At 48.5% G+C, this 9,591-nt stretch overlaps 1 protein-coding gene across 1 annotated transcript in view; it reads left to right on the top strand.

Annotated features, from left to right (window-relative positions):
• Positions 1-519: 519 nt before the first annotated feature.
• The window catches only part of MYT1 (myelin transcription factor 1), a gene marked incomplete at its 5' end in the record, with an annotated part of 31,282 nt that continues 22,210 nt past the window's right edge, over positions 520-9,591 (top strand). The window contains 5 exons of the mRNA XM_080354890.1: positions 520-596; positions 5,631-5,693; positions 6,731-6,978; positions 7,760-8,629; positions 9,287-9,421. Of these exons, the coding sequence (XP_080211016.1) occupies positions 520-596; positions 5,631-5,693; positions 6,731-6,978; positions 7,760-8,629; positions 9,287-9,421 (1,393 nt within the window). The remainder of the gene's footprint in view (positions 597-5,630; positions 5,694-6,730; positions 6,979-7,759; positions 8,630-9,286; positions 9,422-9,591) is intronic.

Raw genomic sequence — 9,591 nt, 5'->3', positions numbered from 1 at the left:
AGGGGTTATTTAGATGCAACCCTCTTTGTGTCAAATTGAAGCGGAGATGAGAGGTTGCTCTTTAGGGCACTGCATGAAAAGTCATCATTCCCAGACACAAAATCAACTTGGTTGCAAATTCAGAGATTTCTGAATATGTGCTGGCTACTCACCCAGGTGCTTACAGCACTTCTGTGGTGTAAATCCAGATAGATCAGTTCTGGCTTTAATAAGCAATACCTCAGACATAGCTGTTTTCTATCTTAGGGCATCACATCTGGGTGTTTGTCCCTGTGTGGTACCCAACCAGCAGAGAGTCTTTGTTGTGTCCCAGGATGTGGAAATTAATTTAAGGTTGCTAAATTTGAACACTGTGGGTTGAATGATAAAAATCGATGTAAGAAACCTCTGCTTCAAAATTGTGGGAAAGATTTCCCTGCCACCCGGGTATTCACACAGAGCAGCAACCACGGGTGAGGTTGTCCTTTAACAATGATTTTCTTGTTATCTTTCAACAATTATCTTTTCTTTCCATTCCAGATGAGTTTAGAAAATGATGATAAGAGAGCACGCACGCGATCGAAGTCTATCAGAGGTGAGCAGCTGGTGATCCCGCAGTGCAGGGATGTTTAGACCTGAGCTCCCTGTACTTTGCTTGTTCCAAATAAGCTTTGATTTTTCACGTCCAGGCTTAACTCTAAGTTATGCCCACTGTCTCTCCACCAAAATTTGTCTAGGAAACTTTACAAGTCCCCCTAACATTTAACCCTCTTCCACTACACCCAGGAGAAGAAGAAAAAAAAAGTGGGGGTGGGGGGAGAAAAACGCCTTTGCATGCTTTGCTTTAGGGGAATCGCAATCACCGGAGCTTCAGATCAGTTCCTGGGGCTTTCATCACACACACTCTGGCAGCAGCTTTGAAGTTGCACATCTGAGAGCGCCTGGCAGAAGCTGTGCGTGCTGGAGAGGCAAACAGGGTTGTCCCTGGCAGGGACGTGAGGACAAACGGCTTGTTAATGCAAAGCTTGATTGCTGTTTATTTTCCAACTTTAAAAAAAATGTGCAGGTCTGTCTTTGGGTGCTTTCTGTCTGGGAGAAGGTTCTGGTACAGAGCACAGGGTGGCACCTCGGGTGGTCCCATCGCCACGTGTGATGGTTACGGACTGGCTTCACCATTCTGTTTCCTTTTTGTGGATGTGGATTTGATGAATTTGAAAGGTGGCTGGAGGAGAAAAGCAAACAAGGCTGGCTGAAAAAACACAATAGCCACAGGAACGGCAGCATCACCACACAGCCGTGCTGGACACCTCCCTTTGTCCTGACCCACCTTCCTCCTTGCTCTTTTCAGCATCCGCATCTTTTTAAAAACAAAACCCTGATGCTGCCACTTGTGCTGAAATGAGCTCAGCTATTTGAGTTTCATCGCTTTGTTGCACATATATAAAGGTGCTTGCTCAGGTTGCTAATGAGTGTGCCCAGATTCTATTTATTTTCTCGCACCCTGCCTTCCTCACACTCGAATCTGGATTTCTTGATGTGAAAAGGTAATTTATTGCATACACCCTGGGACTTGCCACTGCCTCCAGTTTGTTGAAGCTTGTGAGTCATCCCACCGGGAGCTGGATCCCAGGAAACCAATTAGCTCAAACAAATTGAGCAAGCGTGTTATGGTTTTTAGCCCAGGCAAATTTAGACTTGTGGGTATTTTTTTTCCCCCTGATTATTTGGATTCCTGGCTGGATGTAAGGTTTTAGTAGCAATGAGCTGTTGTTGTATGTTTTTATTGTAAGCATTGACATGTTCCCTTATTCACAAGTGGGGAATAATCCCTAAAATCCCTACAAACTGTTGTTGACTCTAAAAGCCAAGTAGCACATCCCTATCACGTGTCTGAGCATAGTCAGGGGCTCCCACATCAGTATGGTGTGACAAGGAGAGAAAAACGTGCCTGTGTATGTTAGAGGTAAATGTGGCCACTGCAGCAAAACAGTAGTGAACTGTGCAAACAGTAACTGAGGGGCATCTTTTACAGGCAGACATAGAGACGAAGGCATGAGAGAACTCAGTCTTTTCTTAAAAGTGTTGGAGTCATATGCATTTGTATCACTATAGCATCATGTATTTAGAGAGAGATGTGGTCTCTGCTGCTGCAAACATGCACTTACACGCTTGAAATTAAGCACAGCCATGAGGATTTACAGGCAGGATTATGATTTACCACAGGCTGGCATGTAGTAAATGATGGCAGGATAGATTTGCCCTTTCTTTCCCAAATGGGATGTCTGAGGAGGCAACAGAAATGCAGCAGCAGGCAGGAGAAGATCTCCAGGGGAGGGGGATGTCTCGGGGGGCTGAGCATCCCTCTTGTGTTTTTGACCTTGTATTTGTTTCCATTGCTGTGTCCTGTCCCCTCGCCCAGTGCCCACGGAGCTCATCGGCCAGGAGGTGAGGTAAGGACCCTGCTCCTCGGTGCCGGGAGGGAGGCGGGGACCTGTGCTAGGACAGGCTTGGGAACTGGGGAATAAGGGGGTGAAGGGCTTGCTGAGGAGCTTATATTGGTGGTACTTGCGTCCAAGTTCTTGGGGCACCACTTGACAACACACATCAGAGGAACCCTGGGAGTTAAAGGGATGAAAACACAAGCTCTGGATGGTTCACATTAGATGCTCTAGCCATCCTCTGTCCCACCTTAGGTCTAAACCCTGGCAAAACCTGATGCGCACCTTTTGTGTTGCAGGGTCATTAGGAACAACGTCCTAATAAGCAGAGTTTCTTCTCTATGTATTTTGCATCCTCTTGTTGCCCCTAAATGATCTTGTCACATCACTTCTCGTGCCAGACGCTCCTCCTTTGGCCCTACATCCCCTGTTGTGTCACCGAGCTCCTGTTGTCACTCAGCAGTGCTGGCATGCCAACAGCACCAGCCAAAAGAGCCGGAGCAAGCCTCTGCAGCCCAGCAGAGTTTCTCTTTATAAATATCAGCCTACCTCATCTCTAAGCTCCCTTTAAACCCTGCACAAGGGCTTACACAAGAGGTAGGAATCTTTAACCTGGACTGGCGCTAATAGCAAGGGATGCCTCTCCTATCAGCCTCCGTTCGAAAGCCGTGTGTGTCAAAGAGTAATTGGACCTTATCCAACCCAATTTCAGAGCATTTCTGCTCTTTCACTCTCCCATTACTCCGGAGAGGCAGGAGGAATGAGCAGTGGACAAGCCACTTCTTCAACTTTTATTGCTGAACACTTGAGCGGAGGTGGTAATTGGAGCAGGTGACATATATAAGGGGCAGGACAGAGTGCTCCACAAAGCCATCTCTGCAGCTGTCACCTAATTGCCTGATTAACTGGACGATTAATCGACTAATTGGAAGCAGAGCATCGTCTGCATAACAATAAGAGGCCCTTTTGTCAAGCATATGAAGGCTGGGGAGGCGGGGAGAGCAGGTCGGTGTGGTGGCTCTTTTGGGGAAGGAGAGCAGCTCTAATGGACATCGAAGCCATTTTCCCCTTTTGGGACTCCTGCCAAAATACATGAAACCTCCCTGGAGGAGACTGGGGACTAGAAAGCCTGGCCATGTTGAGCATCACCTCTGTGCTGGTGTTTTCTAAAGGGATTAAATTAACCCACCAAAGCCCGAGACATCCCAAATCACCACCTGCTTTGGAAAACCTTGATGCTGAACCACTTGGCTCTTTCCTGCTCACTCTTTAGTGCAAGCTTCATTTCACCACATCAAAAATGGGATGGGAGAATCAGCCTTAATTGATGCAGGAAAGCTTATAAAAACCTGTAACATCTTCATCAGAGCTGCTCTTGTTCCCCACTGAATAAGGCCTTTTTCAGGCAAGTCACTGGTAACATAAACATCACTCTGTCTTTTGGTGCAGAGTCATTTAAAGTGTGTCTGGGGCTGCTCAGGACAGAGCCGCCTCAGTCAGGGCTGAGGGCAATTAAAATTAAATAAGACTTTCAGATCATCAGCAGAGGGAGCAGCAAAGGAGGGAGCTCCCTCTTCTAATCATGTACGTTAGCGGGATCAGATCTTTTTGTGTATGACCTGGGGCGTTTTGCTCAGTGGCCAGCAGGACCCCAGGCATGGTGGGGCTCAGGTTGTGTGCACACTGCAAAATTTGGGAGCTGTTCCCCAAGTGATGGCATTGGAAGATGCTCAGGATCTTGGGTTGACATTGGGCCATGAGCAAAGGGGACAGCAGAAAGGGGGAACTTTGTCTTGGAGGGGCCAGGAGGTGCAGCTTACAGCTACACATCCACCTCATCTAGAAATTCATGTCCCCTTAGGAGACATGCTGCTGTCACTTAACCTCTTAGTATTAGCTTTACTAAGCTAAAGCAAGCCAGTCTCCCCAAAGCAATTGTTCAGTAGCCCTTTCCTGTCCCTGTTTTGGGTTGAATTCTGTTCTTTGAACGCAGATTTGACTTGTGCAGGGTGTTCTGGGGAGCGGAGCCATTAATAACTCACTGGTGCACCCAGAGCTGCTGCATCGATTAGTGCACTTGGATCCTCCTCATCTTCAGCTTTCTGCAAGGACTGAGCTCTCTGCTGAGAGCAGGAATTCTGTGTCCCTAAAGCCTGACTTAGCACTTGGTACTTATTTAATATTTTCCTGTGTCTTTTACTCCAAGAATAACAGGCTGGCCAGATGCCCCCTGGGCTGGCAATGCCTTCTCCTTTTGTACTGTCATCAAGAGATTTCATTAGTGCTTCCAACTTCCCGGGCTGAGGGTGATACGGTGCTAAATGAGGTTATTAATCCTACATGACTCCAGGATTCCTCAGACGGCAGGCAAGTCACTTGGGCATCCTATAATCAATGCCATAATCTGGTTTTGCCAGAAAATGTTTGCTTTAATGCTTCTTATCTGAGGCCTTTATAGCTCCCGGAGCTGGGACTGATCGTGGCTGCAGGGGAGGTGTGTGGCCCCATGCCTAGGGATGCAGTGAGCAGGAACATGCTGCCGAAAGCTCCCTGGAAACCTTTAACTCATCCTCTTCTGCAGAGCAGCAGGAACAGATGTAGAGATTTGGGAGATCTGGTCACATAAATCCCATCTGTTCCCCCCCAAAATTAGGTTCTGAGGTTGTTTTGCAGGTTTTTGTCCTGGTGTTCTCCATCCAACGTACTCTTGCTAAAAACTTCTTGATCCATTCCCAGCCTGCTCTTTCCAACAAGCCACCCATTTCTTACTGTAAGGAATCCCAGTTCCCTGATAAGCCATCAAACCAGTGAAAAGCCCGTGTTTTCCTCCTGTAGCAGCAGAAAAGAAAACTGCAGAGTGGCAGTGGGGAGGCAGGGTGCTGTAGTTGTCTGCTTTTTTAAAAGCTTGCTCTTACACATGCAAATCTTTAATTAAACATACTCATAAAACTATAATGAACCATTCATCTAATTAAATGGGGTGAGTCATTTCATTAATTTTTAGCAAACTGCAAGGCTGCTCTCCTGCCCTCCTCCCTTGGAATTCAAAGGGACAAGCTGAGCCATTTGCGGGGAATTATTTTCCCTTTTGCGGTTATTTTGTTCCTTGTGCACAGGATCTGTTTAACTGACCATAGTTTATACACTTCTAATTAAAAATGAATTCTCCAAGTCCTATTGCTGCTCTTGACGGTTGCCTGTTTCCCTCTCAAGCTGTCCAACCCCAGGCTGTAACGGCTCAGGACACATCCGTGGGAAGTATGCAAGACACAGAAGGTGAGGCTGGGTCGGAGGTATCTGGGGTGGAAAAATGCAAGAAAGGAACCCAAAGACAGACATTCACTGGAGAGAAGCTGGTTCAGAGCATCAACCCAACCCACCTGCCCCAAATCTGCATAAAAGAGCCCATTTTATGATAGAATCATAGAATGTCCTGAGTTGGGAGGGACCCACAAGGATCATGGAGTCCAACTCCTGTCCCTGCACGGCACAACCCCACAGTTCACACCATATGTCTGAGGACGTTGTCCAGTTTCCTCTTGAACACTGTCAGGCTTGGGGCTGTGACACCTCCCTGGGGAGCCTGTTCCAGTGTCCAGCACCCTCTGGGTGAAGAACCTTTTCCTAATGTCCAACCTAAACCTCTCCTGGCACATCTTTTCTGTCTCTCCATCAGTCCAGCAGGGATCCTGGGGGAGCTGCTTTCCCAGGCTGCACAGAACCTTCCCACACACCCCAAACCAAGGCAGAAGTACCTGGCTCAGGTGCCTGGGGTTGACAGGAGCTGTCTGCAGGCAGAGATTTTGGTCTGCTTGGTGCCTCTATGGACATGGAGGGGAAATGAGAGCATGCTGGCTGCCTTGGAGGCTGTGCCAGCCTTAACTGATGGATTTCATCACCCTGTAATGATGGAATCGGAGTAGCGGGTAGACATGTCCCAGGGGCTTGTTCTGCATCCCCTACCTGGTTTCATGATGGCACTGGTGGCTGTCACCAACAGTGATGCTGGGAGCTGTTGGTCCTGCTACTCCCTGGACAACCACTGCCCGTGGGCCAGATGGTTGGAGTGAGCTCAACATCATCCTTGCACTGACTTCTGAGCAAAGCTGATGAAGCTGCACAAAGTCAAGGTCTGAGAGCACATCTTCTGGCCATGAACGGTTCAAACAGATAAAAATCTGGGTTGTTGAATAATTATTTTTTTAGTATTTGTGTATTTGTCCCCCTTGCTTTTGCCTAACGGGTTCAGATGCCATAGCCGTGCCTTTCTCACTTGGCAATGCCTCCTCTCTGCTCCTTGATCCCATCTGCAGTTTACAAAGCTGCCCTCTGGCAAAGAAGAGGAAACTTCAGGATGTGGAGACCGAACATCTGGTGTCAAAGAGAAAATCCCATCCACTCAAGCTGGCCTTGGATGAAGGCTACAATGTCGACAGTGATGGCAGCGAGGAGGCCGAGGCGAAGGAGGAGTCCGGCTCTGAAGAGTCGGAGGGGACACTGGAGGAGGACGAGTCAGAGGTGGTGGAGCAGGAGGAGACCCACAGCCCCGAGTCGGCAGAAGGTACTTTATCGTTATTGATTGCAGATGAATAAAGGGCAGAGAGTGTTAATAACCAGGAGTTATAGCTCCTCTGAGTTATATATAGGATGGGTCCTTCCATTATTACGTTTGGTGGAAGCACAACAGCAAAGCTCTGGTTAAGCTGAGAGGGGACATGCACAGATTGTCTCTGGTGTCCTAAAAATGAGAGTTTTTCCATTGAGGATGCTCCCTGGGGAAAGACCCATGGAAAGCACAGAGGAGGTGGCGGTGTGGCTCAGATGGCAGTGGGGACGGCAGCTGGGGTCCCACCAATGGTGCCTTGAGGATCTTGGTCACCTCTCCCAGGGCAGGAGTGACAGGAAGAGGAACTGGGGTCCAGCCGCTGTGTCAGACCCTAGTTTGGAGCCCCTGGCCTGGGGAGCACTGGGAACAAGGCGGGCAGGTGGCTGTTGGTGATTGGGAAGCCATGAGCATCTGAGCCTCGTGAAAGCTTCCACGTGGAAATCCTCTTCCTACCTGCTGTTCCCAAGTGCAATAAATTAGGCTGCTCGAGGGGTATAAGAGCCAGGCTCTGGTTTCAATTAGGCTTAAGTAAGACAAAGAGATGTTTATGAGCTTCTATAATTACTTTATTTTCCTCCCTTTTAAAAATTTTCCTCCTTTTTTCATTTTTCTTTTCCCTTTTTATATTTGCTTTTTTTTTTTTTTCTATTTTCTTTCTTCTTCTTTTCTCCTTTTCTCACCTGTTTCTCCTTTTCTTTCCCATTTCCCTTTTTCTTTTTTCTTTTCCTCCCCTCAGAGCGAAGCCCAGCAAAATCAACCCATTATGGACAAAACACGGCAACAAGTACATCTGGGCCCAGCAAGGCCAACTACAGCAGCTATCAAGAAATAATTGCCAACTCCCTCCTCAACCTTGGCCAGATAGCGGAGGAAACCCTCGCCATCGAAGGGCAGCTGCCTGAAGCTGAGCTGCAGGTCTCCAAACCACCATCCAACGTTGTGCACCTGGTCCATGAGGATGCGGGAGAGGAGCTGGTGGAGGAGGAGTGTGACAAGGAGATCATCATCCAGACGGAGGACGCAGAGGAGGTCATCGAGGTTACCAGCGAACGCAGCAGTGAGTTGTATCCGGAGCACCGGGACGATGCAAACTGCGAGGAGTCCTGCAAACTGCAAAAGGCGGAAGCAGAAGAAGAGGATGAGGAGAACGAGGAAGAGGATGAAGATGATGATGAGGAGGAGGAGGAGGAAGAAGAGGAGGAGGAAGAGGAAGAAGAAGAGGAGGATGAAGAGGATGAGGAGATGGCTCCAGAAGTGATCTGTGAAGAAGCTCCTCACACTTCTCAGGACACCCAGAAAAGCCACTGTGAAGGGCAGTTCAGCCCAAAGCCCGAGTACTCTGTCATTGTGGAGGTCCGGTCGGATGATGACAAAGATGACGATGCCCGCTCCCAGAAATCAGCAGTGACTGACGAGTCAGAGATGTACGACATGATGACGAGGGGGAACCTGGGACTGCTGGAACAAGCCATCGCCCTGAAAGCTGAGCAGGTCAAAATCGTGCGGGAGCCCAGCCGGCTGCCAGGAGAGCATGTTAAGCACTTCCAGGTGGATGAGAAACAGAGCAAACCGCTGGACAGCATTCGAAAGAACTACTACGGCAAAGGTACTGGGATGAGCCTTCACGTGTCTCCTTCCTTCCCACCCCTAGTGAAAAAGCTGAATTTTTCTGCTCAGCACCTCATCAAAACTTGGCTGCTGGGGGGTTTCACAGCCCAAAGGGTCATTTGGCCACAAATCCACAGTGCCCAGAGGGATGGGGTCAGAATCACAGAGTGGTTGGGGTTGGAAGGGGCCTCTGGAGATCATCATCCTAGAGGTCAATAGTGAATGTGCAAAGTAACAGTGTCCTTACATCTCAGCAGGGGAGTTGCCTGGCTAATTTTTTTGTTTGCTTTGAAAGTCTCAGCCTGGTCAGTGGGGCTGGTTTTAAAATCCAAGTGAGTTTTAAAGTGGTGGTAGGAGTCTGGCCACAGCAACACGAGGGACGTGGCAGGGGCTGCAGAGTCCCCTGGCCAGGCTGCCTGCTCGGTCGCTGTGAGCAGCTCCATGCTCCTAGCCCAGTTAGATGCTAAAATTCACCAATTTTAATTTTTGAAATTTCCAGTGTTACGATTCCACCTCCAGTAAAAAAAAAACTTCAAACCCAAAGGTTTCAGTGTTTGACTGGAAAAGCGGTAAGAAGCATCCTCAGTGATTTTTCTCCCTCTTCCCTTCCAAATCACTGACCTGCTTCTCACTATTCTTTCCCCACAATCTCTAGATCCCTCAAGACCTGAGAAGCGAGAGATCAAATGTCCGACTCCTGGCTGCGATGGGACTGGCCACGTCACGGGTCTCTACCCTCACCACCGCAGCCTTTCTGGGTGTCCGCACAAAGACAGGATCCCTCCCGAGAGTGAGTACACGGTGGGATAACAAGGGTGGCTGAAATTACTCTGAATCCTTATTTCCTTAGGGGAAATTCACACCTGATGGGTAGAGCTGTCTCAAGGCCAACGAGAACTCCAAACAGTCCTGAACATGTGAATTTTGTGACTAAGTCCCTAGCACAAGCCTGATGTTAAT

The sequence above is a fragment of the Nesoenas mayeri genome, assembly GCF_963082525.1.
Source record: "Nesoenas mayeri genome assembly, chromosome: 16".
Taxonomy (NCBI): Eukaryota; Metazoa; Chordata; class Aves; order Columbiformes; family Columbidae; genus Nesoenas; species Nesoenas mayeri.
Note: the sequence above shows the minus strand (reverse complement) of the source record. Positions and strands in the feature narration are given on the sequence as shown.